Source organism: Botrytis cinerea, chromosome 16, assembly GCF_000143535.2.
Source record: "Botrytis cinerea B05.10 chromosome 16, complete sequence".
NCBI classification, from domain to species: domain Eukaryota; kingdom Fungi; phylum Ascomycota; class Leotiomycetes; order Helotiales; family Sclerotiniaceae; genus Botrytis; species Botrytis cinerea.
The window spans coordinates 1,329,298-1,349,345 of NC_037325.1; the positions used below are offsets into that span (position 1 = coordinate 1,329,298).

At 45.8% G+C, this 20,048-nt stretch overlaps 2 protein-coding genes across 2 annotated transcripts; one reads left to right on the forward strand and one right to left on the reverse strand.

The window, feature by feature from the left end:
• Positions 1 to 818: 818 nt before the first annotated feature.
• On the forward strand, positions 819 to 15,262 carry Bcnrps3. The gene is made up of 2 exons (XM_001550705.2): positions 819 to 1,376; positions 1,423 to 15,262. The coding sequence occupies exons 1-2, from the start codon at positions 915 to 917 to the stop codon at positions 15,046 to 15,048; spliced, it is 14,088 nt and encodes a 4,695-aa protein (XP_001550755.2). The 5' UTR covers positions 819 to 914; the 3' UTR covers positions 15,049 to 15,262.
• A 556-nt stretch (positions 15,263 to 15,818) lies between these two features.
• Positions 15,819 to 19,619, reverse strand: BCIN_16g03580 (hypothetical protein). The gene has a single exon (XM_001550703.2). It carries the CDS (start codon positions 17,691 to 17,693, stop codon positions 16,092 to 16,094), a length of 1,602 nt encoding a protein of 533 aa, XP_001550753.1. The 5' UTR covers positions 17,694 to 19,619; the 3' UTR covers positions 15,819 to 16,091.
• Between the last annotated feature and the right edge of the window lie 429 nt (positions 19,620 to 20,048).

Below are 20,048 nucleotides of genomic sequence, written 5' to 3' on the forward strand. Positions count from 1 at the left end.
ACACATCCATATAAACTCACTAACAAGATGATGAACACATACCAGTACTCGATCCATACATAGCCTTCAAAATTATAATGGACCTTTTCTCCACTTTGGATTAAAATTTCCTTCCATTTTCAACGGTCCCAAGCCAATTGTGTGAACCTTTCAACGGAAAGCGTTTCTTGATTAAATCCCCTAACCCGGAAAAAAGATTAATAGGGCTTAGCGTGTGTACGGTAGTACAAACTCAAGTACCATACCGGTGTTATTTCAAGCTCTTTGACATATTCGATGGATCAGACTCTAAGAGATTATCAGATCAGATCAGATAAACATCAAGCTTAGACTATAGTAAGGGTATTTTACAAATTAGCGCTACGTTTCGTTGTTGACGGTTTCTTATAGTTTAGTACTTTCGTGGATACCCGTTGTAACCAGTACTATACCTGTCACCCTCCACACCCCTCATCTCGTATAGCTACTGCGCGATGATGCAGATGCCCATTCCTGTTGTCTTCACCCAGCTATATCACCGTCATCGACTGGTGAGTTTTTGGGATGGATCATCTAGAAATCGGGACCGAGTCAAGTATGTCAAGATGATCTCAGATGTCAATATTTTTGCGACTAGACCCCAGCATCAAGGCCCCCAATGCTCCGAGGCCCCAGTGAACTACCACTCTTGCCGTGATCGGGGTATATATTCTGCAACATGGAGATTCCACAATATACCTTGGCATTGGGCAATGCATAGCTCGACAGTGAGAAATTTTTGATCAAGTGATTTAAGCTACCGTTCAACATTCATCCTAATAATGATTCATTTATATCCCGGCCTTGTCAACCTTCAATTCTCTGACACTTTTTTCATGAATAATTATCCCTAGTATCAATAGTTTCACCATCAACCATCAAAATTTCCAAACATCATGGATTCCATAATACCCAATACCACATTTCCATACTTAGACACTGCTTATCGAAATGTCGCAGATTCACAAGTGTCTAAAGGAGAATTGAACAGAAATCGATCCGGAAATGATTCAGAACCACACTTGAAGACAATCAGCAAGATTTTCTCATCTGGAGAATGGGATTTCGATCTTTCCATTATCCAAGAATCTTATGCCCAATTCGTTGCTGCCTTCACAGGGCACGATGAAGTTGCTTTCTACACTTACTCTGATATATCTTCAAACACCCCAACTGCAGATAATTTGCAAGAATGTGGCATCATCCATGCTCGCTTGACAGAAGAGCCTAAGAATGACCAAAAAATTCACCCATCGATATCGTGGAGATTCGTTCAAGATATTCCCCGATCAATGGAATCTTTCGATTTCGCTTTACATGTTACTAAGTCTCGTGATATGAAATCACTCTCCGATATAGTAAGTATTTTAGAATGAGATTCAAAACTATCACTAACACTCACAGACACCTTTCACAATCATCATCACTGTGGATGATGCATCCGTCATTGAATCTACTCTATCATATGAGCCATCTTTACTATCTGATTCGGATGCCCCACATATATTCGGCGCAGCCGTTTCTTATTTACGATGTTCCCCATCAAGTGATGCGGAAACCGTAGCAAACGAATCGGTTCTAAACTTCCCTCCACTAATTAGGCCACCCTCGTTTCTTGAGGATGAAAGAGGATCAGATCTTCAAAACCAGAAAGCTTTGTTGCATTCAGCCTTTGAGCGACGGGTAGCTCAACATCCGAACCGAGTTGCGTTGGATTTCCTGCAATCTCAAGATTCAGAATCGAAATCTCCCGTCCGAAGAACTTTCACATACTCAGAATTGAATGAGATCACAACGAGTCTGGCTGAGTATATATTATTATCCCGAGGCGAACAAGAAAGTGGCAACTCTAAATTTGTACCTGTCCTGCTTTCGACTTCCGCCGAACTTTATATCGCCTACTTGGCAATTTTGAAAGCAGGCTTGGCGTTTTGCCCTCTCCCTATTGAGGCACCTCCCCAGAGATTGAAGGATATTCATGAAGACCTGATGCCTCAAATCATTCTGGGTTCGGAGCAATATCGTCATAAACTTTCTGCTATTTCATCAGATTCTATGAAGTGGATCGATATTGAATCTTTCATTCACATGAGAACCCGTGCCGGAATCGCCACTCAAAATCCTCCGTCGTTCCGTGTGGTAGCAAGTCCTGAGGAGAACGATGTTGCATATATAATGTATACTTCTGGTTCAACGGGTAAGCCAAAGGGTGTACAGATAACTCATCTCGCAGCAGCTTGCTCCATTGCATCGCATGCTATCACTTCAAAATTGCCACCATCACCGGAAGGAATCCCTCGATGGTTTCAGTTTGCGGCCCCAACTTTCGACCCTTCGCTGATGGAAATCTTTGTGACGTTCTCAACAGGAGCCACACTTTGTTCTGCTTCACGTGACCTTACCTTGACAGATTTTGAGGCGGTTGTATCTGAACTACAGGCAACAGTCATGATGGCTACACCCAGTATGGCAGCTCTCCTCCGTCGCTCCAAGCTTACTTCACTCAAAAGCTTGTGGACCATGGGCGAGACTGTTCTGCGAAAGAACATCGAAGACTTTGCGCGTTCGCCTAGTCCAGATCAGTCATCTGAACTCTGCAATGCATATGGTCCTACAGAAGCAGCTATTAATTGCACATTAATTCCTAATTTTCACCCTGAAGACAGAGGGTCTATCATTGGGCCAGCTCTACCAACATGCTCTCTATTTGTTGTGGATACAGGCTCAGACTCTATCAAACCCGTTCCCAAAGGATTTGCCGGCGAACTTGCGATTGGAGGGCCCCAAGTTAGCGTTGGCTATCTGAATCGACCAGAACAAAATGCCAAAGCCTTTATCGTCAGTCCTGAATTTGGAAGACTGTATCTTACTGGAGACAAAGCTCGTATTGTTACTGATCGTAGTGGTCAACATGTTGTGGAGTTCCTTGGACGTATGGATACTTCCCAGGTCAAGCTCAGCGGCAGAAGAGTTGATCTTGGAGAGATCGATACAGTCGTGGCGAGTTCCGCAGGAATCAAAGAGGCGGTAACAGTCTCGTATAAGCGATTCGCTAATCAGGCCGGAAGCGAGGAAGCTGTTTGTTTCATCATTCTTGATGCGGATACCACCAAGGAAGATGTGGAAGCTAGGTGTCGTGAGAACGCAGCCCGACTTCTACCATCATACATGTGTCCCTCGAAGTATTTCGTTTTATCTAAGATGCCAAGATCTTTGGCTGGCAAGATTGACAGAAAATCTCTTTCTGCGATGACAGAAGCACTTTGGAATGAGGACAGCTCAAAGCCTTCTAACTTGCTTCAAAATGGTGAAGACGCCAGCTCGAGTAATTCTCAAGGGCAAGATGAAATTATGAGACTGATTTTAAACCTACTGTCGGAGCTAGTGGGGTCCACTGCGAACTTGACTTCGAACACTAACCTGTTCTCTCTTGGTATTGACAGTTTGAAAGCTATTCGATTTTTGCAATTGGCCAGAGATGCAGGCATCACAGAGCTCAGTATTGCTGACGTACTCGGAGGTGCAACTCCCCTAAAGTTGAGAAACATCATCGTGGAGCGCCGCAAGAATGCTACTGGAGAGACGCCTACTCATGAAGTTATAGGCACTCCTATATCTTTTGATGATTTTGAAGCGAAGCATCGACCTATCTGCAGCGAAAGTCTCGGGATATCGTCGCAAGATATCGCTAAGATTCTGCCAACTACTGCTACACAGTCCGGAATGCTAGCAAGTTTCTTGAGAAGTTCAAAGGATAACAAGCATTATATACACAACTCTGTTCATCACATCAACCCATCTGTTGATATTTCCCGACTCAAAGATTCCTGGATAGCGACTGTTCAACGCCATGAATCATACAGGATGGTTTTTGTCGCCATTGATGATGCTCTATCGCCATTTGCACAATGTGTTCTGAAAGAATCATCCGCCTTGGATGTGCCAAGCTGGAAGGAAGTAACTTGCGAGTCAGACGACCCTCAGACTGTGGTTAAATGCATACAATCAACACTACGAGATGCCGAGAACGAAATGTTGTTGGATAGGCCACCGTATCAGATGACTCTTATCCAATCACCTACCAAAACTTTCTTCACTTTTAGCGTTTTCCACGCTATTTTCGACGGTGCTTCTCTACAGCTTTTGTTTGATGAAGTCGACCTCGTATATCGTGGATCAGATATTCCCAGAAGAACCGAGATTTCTACTGCGGTGAGCATGCACTATGGTTCAGATCCTACTCAAACAATCGAGTTCTGGTCCTCTCAGTTGAAAGACTGTGATCCTGTTCCTTTCCCATCACTCACTGGCCTGAAACCAGAAACAATGACAAAGCTCCCATTAACCTCCTCAATCAAAGCATCAATTGGTATAAATGACTTGCGCGATGGTGCCATGAATTGCTCTACATCACCATTGAGCATCCTCCAGGCTGCCTGGGCATTGATTCTAGCTACTTATAAGGATTCCATCCACAGCTCAACGTTTGGTAGTGTTATATCTGGCCGATTGGATGAAGACTCAAAAGTTTGCATGGGTCCCACTTTTACTACAGTCCCAATCAATATTCCTGCTCAATTACTTGAGTCAAAAGCAACTAGCGTCTCCTCGATATTACACGCGATAGCCAAGATTAATGCAGAATCTCTAGCTCATCTCCAGATACCATTGAACTCGATTGTGGCACCAAATGGAGGCTTGTACTACGATACTCTCCTTGCATTCCAAGACTTTTCCACTGGTACAAACCATTCAGAGTTGTGGTCAAAGGTTGACTACCCTGCAATGGCAAACGATTTTGCTGTTATGATTGAGATCTGGCCCGAGGTAGACGGATCGCTTCGTCTACGAGCAACATATACAGATGAGTTCCTCAATGATGAGTCTGCTACCCTGATGTTGCAGCAATTCAGTGATCTCATCAGTTTTGTCATCCGCAATCCCAAGAATTCTTACATGGATGGTAGATACGCTACTGCTCCATCGATATACCCTCAAGTCATGTCAACCGAGTTAACCGGGGCCAGCGCTCTTTTGCATACCGAGTTTGAGCGAAACACAAAGATGAACCCCGACGATATCGCACTCATCTTCATGAATGACTTCACGGCTCAAGATCCAGCAGCAAACGTTCAATGGACATACGCTGAGCTTGACCACAGGGCCAACCGACTTGCGTCTTATCTAGTTCAGAGATATGGTCCCTTGGAGGATAAAGTTGTTCCCTTTTCCATGTACAAATCACCGGAACTCTACGTAGCTATTCTTGGTATTTTGAAAGCTGGTGGTGCTTGGTGTCCAATTGATCCCACATTCCCCGCATCCCGCCGACACGACTTAATTGTCAGAACGGATGCTAACATGCTCTTGGTAGCAAACGATACTGTGAGTCAAGACGCTCAAGCCATTCCACAAGGTGTTGCTTTGATCGACATATCAGAGAACAACGTCACAAATTCTACCTTCAGCCTTGACGAAACTAAGCCGTCAAGTTTGCCCATCATCAGGAGTAACTCGATGGCATACTTGATCTGGACTAGTGGAACAACAGGTCTGCCTAAAGGTGTCCAAGTTCACCATAGCGCCGCGGCCACAGCTATGCAATCTTTGAAAGAAAGCATACCTGTAAGCCGTTCCGGCGCAGTCCGCTGTCTCCAATTCTCGCAACCAACATTCGATGTCTTCGTGCAAGATCTTTTTTACACCTGGGGTTTGCGCGGAACTGTTATCGCAGCACCCAAAGATGTAATGCTTGGTTCCTTCCCAGATCTTGCCAATATAACCAACGCTACACATGCCCATCTCACTCCTGCTTTCGCAACAATCGTATCTCGCGTGCATTGCAAAACCCTCGAGATCGTGACTATGATTGGAGAAGCCTTGCCTCAGCCTGTCGCCGATGATTGGTCGCAGAACATGCTCGCTTATAACACTTATGGTCCTGCTGAAGTGAGTGTTGTATCCACAGTTAAACAATTCGGCGGTTTTGAAAATCCGTTCAAGAGCACAAATGTCGGCTTACCATTACCCTCCGTGGGCGTCTTTGTGCTCAACAACGAGCGAGTCGTGATGAGACATGGTGTTGGAGAACTAGCTCTATCAGGCCCACAAGTAGCTCGAGGCTATTGGAAAGACCTAGCCAAGACGGAAGAAAAGTTTCATTGGAACGACAGTTGTGGAGCCCATATATACATGACTGGAGATATCGTCCGACAACTTCACGATGGCAGTCTAGAGTTTGTTGGACGCCGTGATGATTTGGTGAAGATCAATGGAATGCGAGTCGAGTTGAGCGAGATCAGTTTTGCGCTCAGTCATTGTCATCCGGATACGGAACAAGCGGTTACCATGCTCATGGCCCGACCAGATCGTCCGACAAAGGTTTTGGTGACGTTCTTGTCAACCCCAAGCATTCCTGCTCAAGACTTACTCATTACCAATAATCGTGCAGTCGAGGTTGCCAAAGCCGCCATGGCGGTATCGAAAGCAAATCTTCCCGAGCATATGATCCCTAGCGTTCTCGTGGTGCTAAATCGGATACCGGTAACCGCATCTGCCAAGATCGACCGCAAAGCTCTATCTGGTGCTTACGAAGCTCTAGATCTCGAGTCATGGGAAAGTAATTTCACATCCACCCAGGATACAGTCTGGACAGACGAGGAAGAACGACTTCTCGAGCATTTTGCCACCTTTCTGGGAACCGAGAGCAAGAACTTCCGTTCAAATAGTCGACTCGCAACCTTAGGTTTTGATTCAATCGCTGCTGTGCGTTTCACAGCTAGATTGAAGGCTGCCGGCTACAAGGTTTCAGCTGCACACATGCTACACTGTCAAACCATCGCGGATCTCTGCAACCTCTTCAACAAACCCGCTTCCAATTCTACTTGTCTTGATTCCTCCTCCAGATTACTCGATGTATTCCACCGCAAATGGTTCCCCAAGGTTGCAGAAACCTCTGCAATTAGCGATAAAGGATTTGCCGTCTGTCCGACTTTGCCACTCCAGGAAAATCTTCTCAGTGAAACTTTCCGCAACTACGAGTACTATTGGAGTAATCACTTTTTTGATCTCTCTGATGACATCGACCTCGAGCTTCTGAAAGCTGCTTGGTTCAAGGTGGCTCAGAATAACGAAGCTCTCCGTATTGGATTCTTGCCAACAGCTTCGGTGTCTGTAAAGGCAAATTCCGGCTTTGGTGCATCGACGTTCCTTCAGTTGATTTATGAGAAGCCATCGGTAGACTGGTCTGTTGTGAAAGTTATGAACGAGGATTTCGCAACAAGCGCAAAAACTCACGCACAACAAATCGCTCGTAAGCATCAAAGTGGTGCGTTTATCAATTCGCCATGGGCCGTCGTTGTATTCGAACGCGATAATGTCAGGACAATGATGCTTTCCATCCATCACACCATTCACGATGGACCTTCTCTAAAGTTCATCATCGACGATCTTCACGCTGCATATCTCTCTCAGGAAGGCCTCCTCAACCCACGCTACCAAATCCGAGAAGCCATCGCACTTTCCTTTATGCGAAGAACTAGTCCACAGGAAGACATGGTATTTTGGAAAAACATTCTCAAAGACTTCGTTAGCGAAGCAGACGACAGCGTGGAAAAAATGGCACCAGAAAACAAAAGTCGAACCTATAATACCATATCCATTCCTCTCTCAATTCCAATCTCCAAGCTCCAAAATACAGCGCAAGAATTCCACTGCTCGTCTGCCAATTCCATCCTCCGCGCAGCCTGGGCATGCATTGTATCCGATTTCCTCGAAACGGACCAGAAAATCGTCATTGGTGAAGTATTGTCCGAACGTCTGGCTTCTTCTTCTCTCGAAGATATCATCGGTCCTCTCGTATCTTTGACTCCTGTCCCCATTTTCACATCCGGAACCGCGAGAGAAATAGTCAGCAAGCACGATTCCATGAATATCGCCGCCTATAGCCACCGCGATGCCAATCCAGGCATGCTTCGTAAGCTCATCGGAAGACCCAAATCTCAGCCGCTCTATCCCGCCGTCTTTGTGTTCCATCCCCGCAACACCGAAAGCGAACATGAACACGAGCTCTGGAACGAAATCGAAGATTTCCTAGGCCTGAACGTCGAACACGATCTCACGCTCAATGTCGAGGAAAACGCACACGGCGGCTTCGATCTTGTCGTCTCAGTTGAAGCAGGAGTATTGGATATCCCCGGCGTGGAAGTTCTGACCAAGCAATTGGACGCCTTGGTCACCGCTATGATTTCACATCCTGATACTCCCATTCAAGAACTCACCAACTATTTCCCCACCGAATTAATCGCCATTTCCAAGTACCGCGAGATGAAACTCGATCCGGTCGTCGACCTGAACAATCCTCTCTGCTGGTTCGAGCACTGGGCCGAAACCCATCCCGACTGGGCCGCTGCCGAGATAGCAGAATCGATAGGCCAGAATTCAAGTATCATTCATACTTGGAGCTATGGGCGATTGAATCATGAGGCAAATAGTGTAGCGACATTCATCGCATCACATGGTATTCACAATCGTATGATCGGGATGTGTCTAGGCCGTACACTCACAGCGTTTGCCGTTACGGTCGGAATCTACAAGTCTGGAAATACGTATCTGCCGATCGATGAATCGTTACCAATTGAGCGAAAGGCGTTCTTGTTGAAAGATAGTAATTCCGCTATATTCTTCTCTGAGGAAACGGTCGATTTTGTTCCTGAAGGATGTCTCTCTGTAAACGTCAATTGCGATCAATACCAATCCGACAGCGAGGTCGCTTTGAAAGTCCAAAAGAGCAAAGACTCAGTCGCTTATCTTCTTTATACTTCCGGATCAACAGGTAATCCTAAGGGAGTCTTGATCAGCTGTGGCAATCTTACTTCTTTCTGCGAAGCCCAATCTGAATTCATCTGCGAGTACGTTCCTGCGACTCGGGTGCTCGGCGGCGTTGGGAGATTCCTCGGACTGGCGAGTAGAGCGTTCGATGTGCATGTTGCTGAAATGTTTCTGGCCTGGCGACACGGTATGTCGTGTATCACTGGAGTTAAATCTATGTTACTAGATGATTTACCTATGGCGTTACAAGAGTTGAAAATTACACATGCGGGTTTTGTACCATCGCTTTTGGATCAGTGTGGTTTGATCCCGAGTGATGTTCCTTTGTTGAGGTACTTGGGTGTGGGTGGTGAGAAGATTTCTCAACGAACACTTGAAACATGGGGTGATTCGGAGAGCGTCACATTGATTAATGCGTACGGACCTACCGAGGCCACAATTGGTTGTGCTTCATCTCCAATTGTGAATTCAAAGGTCAATATGAGAAATGTGGGACGGCCTCTAGGAGACACTGTTGCCCATGTACTTATTCCAGGCACGCTCACTTACGCCAAGCGAGGAGTAGAGGGTGAACTTTGTCTGACAGGAAGTCTTGTCGGTATTGGTTATCACAACCGAGATACCGGCGCTTTTGTCGAGAACTTTCACGGCGGCAGAATGTATCGCACAGGAGATTTGGTCAGATTGATGCCCGACGATACGATTGAAATTTTCGGCCGTTCGGACGATCAGACGAAAATTCGTGGTCAGCGTCTTGAATTAGGTGAGGTTTCTGAAGCAGTACGCGCGTTGTTACCAGCTGGAAGTAATGTATCTTCTCTCATCACGAAACATCCGGAGCTTTCCAGAATGCAATTGATTTCATTCGTTGCGAGCAATACTAAAGCTGCTGGAATTGATGAGAAGGTCGAGATGTTAGATACTTTCGAGCAAATCAACGTCAGTATTCGTGCAGGCTGTAGAGAAAGACTTCCAGGCTACATGGTTCCGGATGTGGTTATCCCGATCAACTTCTTGCCTCTCGCTGCCATGTCTGGAAAAGCAGACGTGAAACAACTCAAAGCTCTCTTTGCTTCCATACCATTGAGTCACTTGTTATCTGCAGAGAAAGGACAATCAACGGGGAACAAAACTGCTACTGTCCGTGAATTGGACGAGCAAGAAATTGCTGTGGTTGGGATACTTAAGAGTGTTGTTCCAGCCACCTCTGCAGATTTTACTCCCTCGACCAACATCTTCGAAGTCGGTGTGGATAGTTTGGTGGCTATCAGTCTGTCGACCTTGATGAGAAAGGCCGGATACACATGCAGTGTTGCCGATGTTCTTAGTATTAGCACTGTGGAAGAATTAGCTTTATTACCACGTGCAGATACTACGCCCGAACAGGCCGCTAAAAACAAGGAAAATGCCCTGAAGAAGATCGCTCGTGCCGAAGCTGCATTCCGAGAAAGTTCCTTAGGTAAAAAATCCGGGATGAACGTTGAGACCGTCCGGCCTTGTTTACCCGTTCAAGAAGCCGTTGTAGCTCGATCATTGAACAAAGAAGCCGGAGCTCTATATGTGAATCACATCACTTTCGAGTTGGTTTCTGAAATCGACATTTCAAAACTCTCCCAGACCTGGAAATCTTGCGCAACTGCCAACGAAATTTTGAGAACTTGTTTCTGCCAAATTAACGATGATATCTTGCAAGTTGTACTGAAGAATGAATCTTTCGATATGCCATGGGCAGAACACATCTACTCCAAATCCAGCAAATATTGCACTCCCGACAAGATGCAAGATCTAATTTCCCTCGACATCATGCAAAATATCGAAAACACACCACCCATCCGACTCAACATCTTCACAGAAGGAAGCTCGAAATCTATCCTCTTGATCTCCATGCATCACGCGCTCTACGATGCCGAATCCTTGGCTGTCCTAATGCAAGACATCCTCATGCGCTACCAAGGAATCCCAACCCCCGAGCGACCTTCCGCCGGCGCACTAGTCAAATATGTCGCTTCGCAAGATGAACTTGCAGCGAAGAATTTCTGGGTCAAGAAATTGGGAGATTACAGCCATCCACCCCCTGGCAACAATGACGCCACCGAAGAAGAAGAGCAAATCGAAGCCCAAATCTCCACACGAATTCTGAAAACCAATTTGAGCGCGCTCGAGGCCTTTGCGTCCAGATTACACGTCACGCTTCCTTCGTTAACGCAAGCAATTTTTGGTCTTGCGATGGCGAAAGTGCTTTCGATTAATGATTTTGTGTTTGGTCTTGTGTTGTCTGGACGTACAGTTCCCGTTCCTGATATCGAGAAACTTCTCGCGCCGACTATCACGACGGTTCCGCAACGTATTGATCTCCGCAAAAATGATGCCACGATTCTGGATATCTTGACCGCGCTTCAGAAATCTTCAGGCCAGATGTTGCAGTTCCAGCATAGCTCTCTGAGATCTATTCACAAGTGGGTGGAGGCCGATCGTCCGCTCTTCAACTGTCTCTTCTCCTTCATGAAGACAGGAGAGGAAGATGCGGATAATGATCTTTGGAAATTACTCGATAGTTACATGCCCCCTGATTATCCCTTCGCGGTAGAATTCGAAGCCAGACATGCATCGAACGATCTCGTGATTCGCGCGGGATACACCTCTGAGTTTGGTTCTGCGTCGACAGTTGACAATCTCCTCGAAATGATCGAGGTCCTCATTGATACGATTTCCAAAAACGATAATATCTCAATCAAAAGTCTTGGTATCCAATCCAATCACATCGCCTCATCATCTGCCGAAATCCTCGACGATGGCGAAGAATGGCCCGAAGAACAAACTATCAAGAACGTCTTACTTGGCCTTGGCGATTTTGCATCCGGAGACGTTTCTCGCAACAGTACATTTTTCCGTCTCGGTATCGATTCCGTCATCGCCATTCGTTTCGCCAAGGAACTCCGCAGAGTCGGACTCCAAGTATCGTCTTCGGACATCGGACGATATCCCAGCATTGCAGCTCTAGCGCGCGCTGTTTCGAGCAAGAGCAAAACTCACGCTGTCGCTAAGCCTGCTGCTGTCAAGCCGTCAAGCTTGTTCGATCAACATAAAGCGAGTATCCCTCTGTTAGCAGACGATGATAAGATTACGGAAATCTATGCTTCGACGCCTCTACAAACAGGTATCTTAACCCAAACCGTTGCCACGGGTGGAAACCTCTATCTGCATCATCCCGCCATCAAGCTCTCCGCAAACATCGATATTGCGCGTCTAAAAAATGCGTGGACTTCGGTAATCGAGACGCACGATATCTTGCGCACCACATTCCACTATTTCGAAGGAGCAACTCATCCATGGGTCGCCGCCGTGCACGCAAAACCGGGCATTCAATGGATCGAAGAGCAAGCTTCTGGATGGATCGACAAAAGCATCGAAAAGATAATCGAGTCGACCAGTTTCCCCACTCCCGATTCCTTCTCGCATACGCCTCTCAAAATCACAATTCTCCACTCATCGTTTATGAAAGTGCTCGTCTTGTCCATTCATCACAGTCTCTACGATGGGTTTTCCCTCCCCCTCATTTTCGATTACCTATCTTCAGCTTACTCGAGCGGCATTTCCAACCCCCCGACGACTCCCTTTTCCGAAGCCGCAAAACTCATTACCGAGCGTCAGGGAACAAGCGTTGAGTTCTGGCTCAACAGATTAGATAATTATCAAAGCATTTCCCTCCCCTCCTCCACTATCCCTGCAGAAACTACCTCGCTAGCACAGATGACCATCCAAATGCCGGTCGCGGAAATCCTTCTCCGCTGTCAGGAAATGAATATTAATCTGCAATCTGCCGCTCTGCTCGCATATGCCAAAACACTCTTTTGTTTCGTCAAGCGTCGTGATATCGTGTTCGGACATGTCGTCTCGGGTCGTTCATTGCCGCTTCCAGAGGTAGAACAAATTCTCGGCCCGCTGTTTAACACAGTTCCGTTCCGTGTTGTATTGGATAATCCGGTACTGGGAAACCAAGATTATGCGAGGCAGATTCAAGATGTGGTGATTGAGGGACAGGAAAATCAACATGCGTCTCTATCTACGATCCAGAAATTTTGGCGGCAGAAAAATGTTTTCACGGGTGATGCGTTGCTGGATGCGCTGTTTGTGTTCCAGAAAGTTGGCGGGGTGGATGGTGCAACGAAGGAAAAACTCTGGTCTGTGATGGAGGTGGGCGAGAGTCGTGATGCGACGGAGTATGGGTTGAATGTTGAGATTGAGCAAGGTATTGATGAAGTGATTATTAGTGCCGGGTCTCCTGCCGGACGCATTAATGCTGAAGATCTCAATTTGATTTGCAAAACGTTTGATCAAGCCCTGAGGGACATTCTCGAAAACCCGCAGAGAAGTGTCGTTGCATATCCAGAGGGGTTACAAGGTTTGCCGCTCGAGAGCACGCCCAAGAGCAAGATTGAAAATGCAGAGGATCATAGCGATATCGCGGATGCGCCTGTGCTGGAAGTTGTTCGTGCAGCTCTGGCGGAGGTGGCGAATTTACCAACAGATTCCGTGACGTTGCACACGAACATCTTCTCCTTGGGTGTCGACTCAATTGCAGCAATCCGTGTAGCGTCTATCTGTCGCAGACGCGGTGTACCAATAAGCGTTGCCGATATCCTGCAAGGAAATTCTCTCGGTGGAATTGTCCGGATTCTCGTCGCAAAATCAAAAACCAGCACTCAACAGCAAGATGCAACGACAGAACTTCTCTCTCCCGAATCCAAAGCAAATGCGCTTTCACTACTCAAATATCCCAAGGATACCGTCGAGGAAATTTTACCAGCGATGGCAGGTCAAGAATACCATTTGGCTAGTTGGCTTCAATCCGGAAGAACGTTCTACGAGCCCACGTGGGCTTTCCAAGCTCGCGAGAAAATCGACACAGCTCGTTTGAGAACAGTGTGGAGGGATCTTCAATTGAGGCATCCAATTCTAAGAACCGTTTTCACAGCCCCAACACCCGAGTCCTCATATCAAATCGTACTCAAACCCGAGATCATCAACGAAGGCAATTTCACCGTGATCCCCACTCGCTCAGCAGACGAAGATTTAATCGCAGCTGTCAAACGTCAAGTGCACCACTGGGCCCAACGACCCTCTACACTTTTCACACCTCCCATCAATCTCTGCGTCGTGCAAACCGCAAAAGCAGATGCTGTATTATTCAGAATCCATCATTCGCTATACGACGCATGGAGCATGATGGCACTCATCAAAGAAGTCTGTACTCTGTACACCCAACCCTCATCCCTCTTACCCGACACCCCAGACTTCATCTCCTTCGTCAAACACACCCACTCATCCCTCTCCTCGGCCTCCTCGCTCGCCGCGCAAAAATCCTACTGGGAATCCGCGCTTCGCGCCGCTCAACCCACAATTCTCAAACCTACCGCCCAAAGCCCCGCCAACGAAAACGACCAAGACATGACCCAAACATTCCTCTGGCTCAAAAACGCCATCCCACACCTCCGCGCCCTGCACACCCTCGCCCGCGCCCACGCCACCAGCATAAACACAATCCTCATGCTCGCATTCGCGCGGGCCCTCGCCCGTCTAACCCACACCACACACCCCACCTTTGGATTTTTCCAAGTCGGACGCTCGAGCGACTTTGACGGCGCGGCCACCGTGCTTGCTCCCACCGTTAATCTACTCCCTGTCTCTGTTGCTGTTTCCGGAGGCGCGGAAACGGACATCCTCCAGGACATCCAGAGAGATATGAGTCAACGGGTTGCGTGGGAACAGAGTCGCTTGCGAGATGTAGTGCGCTGGACACAGGGACGAGGTCAAGGTACCGAGACGCGCAAATCATCGCAACCATTATTCAACGCGAGTTTAAACCTCCTCTTCCACAAACCCGGGGAAGATTCTCCTCCCCCCTCTTCTTCCCCGCCCCAATCCGCAGAACTCCTCGCCCCCCTCCCCATTGGGGTCCCGACCGATTTTTCCGCACCCCGCAGGATCTCCGGCGACACCCCCGTCCAGAATCTCGACGCCGCGTATCTCGCGCCGCGAAATGTGTTTGTCGATGTAGGCGAGGGCGCAGACGACTGTGTGGATTTCGGAGTCAAGGTCGATCGGGTGTTGATGGATGAAGTGGAGATCCAGAAGTTTGTAGAGGGAATCGCGAGAGAAGTGGAAGGGATCAGGCGCGTTTTGGCGCGTCGTGCGGTGTAAAATCCTGTGTGTATCTTACATCTCATCCATCTCGCATCTCGAAATCTTTTTTCGAGATATGAGCGCAACGGAAAATTGTTATGTGGATTTTGGAGTCAGGGTACTAGGGACTAGATAGATTGGGTTTTGACAGATGGACTGGAGATGAAAAGAGTTTGTGGAGGGGACAGCGAGGGAAGTAGATGAATGATATTCGAGGGTTGTAACGAATACACTGTAGTAGAAGGTTGAATTTCTTTATTTTATTTTATTTTATTTTATTTTATACATACATATATATATATATTCAATTCCCAGTTATAGATTTTAAGAAGAAACTTGTTAAATAGTTAGTTATTCATTAGTTAGCAATTCAACAGATACATGTATTCGCATTTATATTATATTATATTACATTATAATAAATTCTAGTATATAGTATATAGTATATACTATAGTATATAAAGAGAATACTATTGTAAGAGAAGTAGATGAATGACATTCGAGGGATTTTAGCGAATACAATGAGATGAGTATGACCTATAGTTATTAGTAGAAGGTTGAATTTTATTTACTTATATTTTCCAATTTTCATTCACTTATTAGATATCCATCGAGTAATCTATTTATTCATTTACTTACTTACTTATTATTAATTTACAATAATAAGTTAATATGAATAAATTAACAAATCAATAGTCATAGTAATACCAATCTCAATCTCAATACAATAATAATAAATCACATCCCATCACATTCCATTCCACAATGAGTTATTCAAATAATTCAAATTCATATTAATTACCAAAGAACAAAAGAGACTCGTTTAACAAAGTAGCTAACTACTCGGGTATCATAATCGTATCCCAATAACATAAAGGTACCAAGGTATCCATCATTACATAACCGTAGAAAAAAATCCAGCATTTCATTATCCGTCGCATCGACATGCATAAATATCCAGTGCATGTCCAACCAGGTATCGTCCTATCCCCATCCCATACCCATATCATCATAAGCATTAATCATTAAACAAACAAAAGAAAAATCTTTCCTCTCATTCTTCACCATCTCCCTCCCCTCCCTTCTTCATCATCCCAAATAATTCTTTCGTCTCCTCTTCTCCTCCCATTCCCTCCACCAATAGTAGTCCTCCTCTTCGGCATGTACCCCTCCTCAGGTCCCTTTTGTCTTTCCTTTAACCTATCCAAAACCTCTCTATCCCCGTCGCCCCTCCCTGAAAAACTTTCTCCCCTCCCTAACCCTGATGCATGTCCTTCATTCCTCGCCTGTCTCTCCCTCAACCTCGCATACATATCATCGTTCTCCTTCTTCCACCTCAATTCATCGTCTCTCCTGTCGATTCCCCTCTCCACCTCCTTTCCCCTGCTAGGCACAGAAGGTCTTCTCCTAATCGCCTCATCCTCCTTCGCAAATGCCTTTACCTGTTCCGCCAATCTCCTCGCATCATCCGCTGCTTTTCGTTCCGACCTTTCTGCCTTTCTCATTCTTTCTTCCCTCTCTTTATCGTCTAATTCCTTCTCTCTTTCTCTCTCGCGTCTATGTTTCTCTTCTCTTCTATTTTGCTCATCTGCTCTACGAAGCTCATCGTCTCTTCTTCTTCTTTCCCTTTCTCTGGCTAGCTCTTCTTTCCTTTCGCGATCGGAAGATTGAGCTCTTCCTCTTTCTCGAAGAATTTCCTCTTCCCTATCTCTAGCTCTCTTTCGTTCAACGTCTCTATCCCTTTCTCTTTCTCTTTCTTGCTCGAGTTCTCGATCCCTCACGAATTTCCGATATTCGACCTCCTTCCTCTTCTCATCCTCGATCATCACCTTTCTTATTCTCTCCCTCTCATGTTCCTCTACCGCTTTCATCTTTTCCTCTCTTTCCCTCTCAAGTTTCATCCTTGCTTCATGACCTAACTCATAAATCCTCACTCGTTCCCTCTCAAATTCTCTTTGTCTTTCCCTTTCCCTCTCCTCTTGCTCACGATGAATACGCATATCCACCAATGCCCTTTCACGACTAGGTGAGCGCGAGGGAGGTTCAGGAGCTAGAATGATTGGAAGTTCTTTCAAAGATCTCTCTCGTTCCTTGCTACGGTCTCTCATCTCCCGATTATTTTCTACAATGACCGTACGAACGGGATTGAGACTGCCATTAGGATTATGTCTTGGGGCTGAGCGATTATCCACCAAGAGATTCTTTGAGTAGAACTCTTCCGTAGCAGGTGAATCTGGAGCATACTTTGAAAGAGTCTTGGAACCTTCTGGACTATCAGGTGCATCGACAATAACAATACGTTCTTTAGGATGTTTGCGACGTGGTGTGAGAGCTGAGACTAAAGCGCTCTTCTTTCTTACAAGGCGAAGACGAGGTTCTCGACCGGGAGATTTGTCTTTCTTGTCACCTGGAGAGTAACGATATGTACTTGTTGTTGTGGATGTGTGAGGTGGAGGCTTGACGGCAGAAGGTACTTTGAGACCTTGGTCGATGTATTCTTTGCTAGAGAGGTCATCGTTGGATTCGAGATTGCGAGGAGGATGTTCGTTGGTAATGTGAGCGGGGCAAGAGATTCCATCTTTGGCATTAGGGCAGACTATTGTTTGATGAAACTCGACTGTTCGCTTGGGATAGCAATCGGTATAGATATGTGTCACGCACATTGTGACGGTGAACTTTGAGACTTCGGCTTGGATGTGCTGAGGCAGAACTTGTCCTCCAAGACCTGAATTCGACTTGTGCTATCGAGTTGATATCAAAACGATAAGAAGTTTCCCACTGGGTCTAGGACTTCTCTGAGGTGCAGAGTAAGATGTATTCGCTCAAGGTAATATATATGTATGGACGTGAGTGAGTGAGTGAGTGAGTGCGTGAGTGTATGGATGTGTGTGAGAGAGAGTGTGTGGATGTATGAGTTGTTTCGTATATTATATGATTAAAGAGAAGAGTGAGTATATAGAGAGATGTGTGTTGTAAGATACAATAAGTATGATTGTATAAAGGTTGAGTGGAGTATATCAAAGCGACAGGAATGTGAAGGATGTTGTATCAGGTTAAACTCGAGCAGTGGTAAGTTTAACAAAAGAGAGAATGTGGAGAGAAACGTGCGAATGGGATGGAGGGTACAGAGGAATTAAGTATCCCTCTTAACACTTGAGTAGATTTGACTGTACCAAGAGTGTGACTGCCTAATAAAAAGGTCTTATAGTATCCTTTAGGTCAATACTCGTGGCCGGTGACTGTGTATTTAGCGCGAGTTGGTTCCAAACTTTGAATTCAGCAAAAAAGGTGTGAGTGGGTGGGTATGGGATAGAATAAGAAAGAAAGAAAGAAAAAAAGAAAAAGAAAGAAATAAATAAATAAATAATAAATAAAGTCAACCACTTCGGATTACACTTTTTTGCTATTCTGGATTAAGGTTCTGTAATCTGCACGTATAATTCGATAGTCGAAAGCATCACCGGGGAATGGAATATGCAGAAGATAGTCTTTTCCCCCAAGATTTTAGCGTAAAATGAAGATGCTGAGCTGATGTACGAGTGTATGGGTCGGAGGAAAGGTAGGGAAGGGGTATTAATAAGAAAGTGTTAACTTATAATAAAAATGTCAAGAAAGTTCTCGTTCTCAGTCACAAAGCGGCGAATGACAAAGGCGCCTCAGCCACTTAAAGGGCTGAGTAAGACCCAAATCGAACCCAGATGGTCAACCAACTTCCAAAGTAGTACCCATTCAGGAATCGAGGGCCCCAGAATGAGACCATGAAAGTTAATAATGATGGATGACGGCAGACGGCAGACGGAAGACGGACAGAGATCAAAATGCAGGAGTAAAGACGCAAGTTTGTGATGAACGGCATGACATCCAAATGATTGGAATGTGACGGTTGCTATGTATGCGATTGTGAAAATGCAGCATGGGGAGTATGTGTACGCGACGAACAAATCACAGAATCAGATGAACGGAGACGCAAGAGAGAAAAGGGCAAGAGAGCGTAAGGATCCGAAAATAGAATCCCGATCAGATGGAAACGAATCCCAAGCAGAAGAAGGACAAGAAAGAGTAAGCCGAGTCTAATAAAGGGTGTCGAGGCTATCGAGGCCGCATCTGTCGTAAACGTGTAAATTGTCGCGGGACGGCCCTCGCATCTTCAGACCACAAACGCGCGTGTTGAGAGGAGGTTAGGGTGGGTGCGATGAGCTCTTATTCTCTCCTATCACAGTTGAACCATGCATTCCCACGAGGAGACGGCGTTTCAGCAGAGAATGACCTGTGTTCCGACCCCCACGACGATTTGACGATGGACCACTTCTCGACGGGTGGAATCCAATGAAGCGATTCAAGAGGTAACGAGCTGAGAAGGAAAAAGCTGGAGTTGATGTTGATGATGTTCATGAAGAGGTCGGATGGCCAATTGTTTCTCCTACATTCCCTGTCATCTGCCCGATTTGGGTAAGGTTTAAGAGAGAGATTTTCACTAGGTCGGTCTCTGGTGAAGGTCACGCTTACACCACGTCGAGGAATAGAGGAATATGCTTCGTGTGTATGTATGGGAAAGGTGATGGAGCGAAGGATTGCAGGATGAAAGAATCAAGCAGACGAGAAGAAAAGAAGAAAAGCATCACTCTACATATCGAGCAACAACATTCCCCCGATGTTTGTACCACGTTTCATGATTTGATGGGGATAATTCTACATCGTCTCTTGCCGTGCTTGTAAGCGCTTTAATAATAAGGTTATTGAGAGCTAAGACGAATAATAATAATACTAACAATAGGATTAACAATAGGATTCACAACAAAACCATTATGATAACAACTAAAAGGCACCAGATCAATAGTAGTAATAGTAGTAATAGTAGTAATAGTAGTAATAGTAGTAATAGTAGACCAAGAACAAGATAGTTATTCATATTCCCACATACAAACATCAATATCAACATCAACATCAACATCAACACACCCTCCCATCCATCCATTCCACACAGCCACAGCCACAACCACAACCACAGCCACAATACA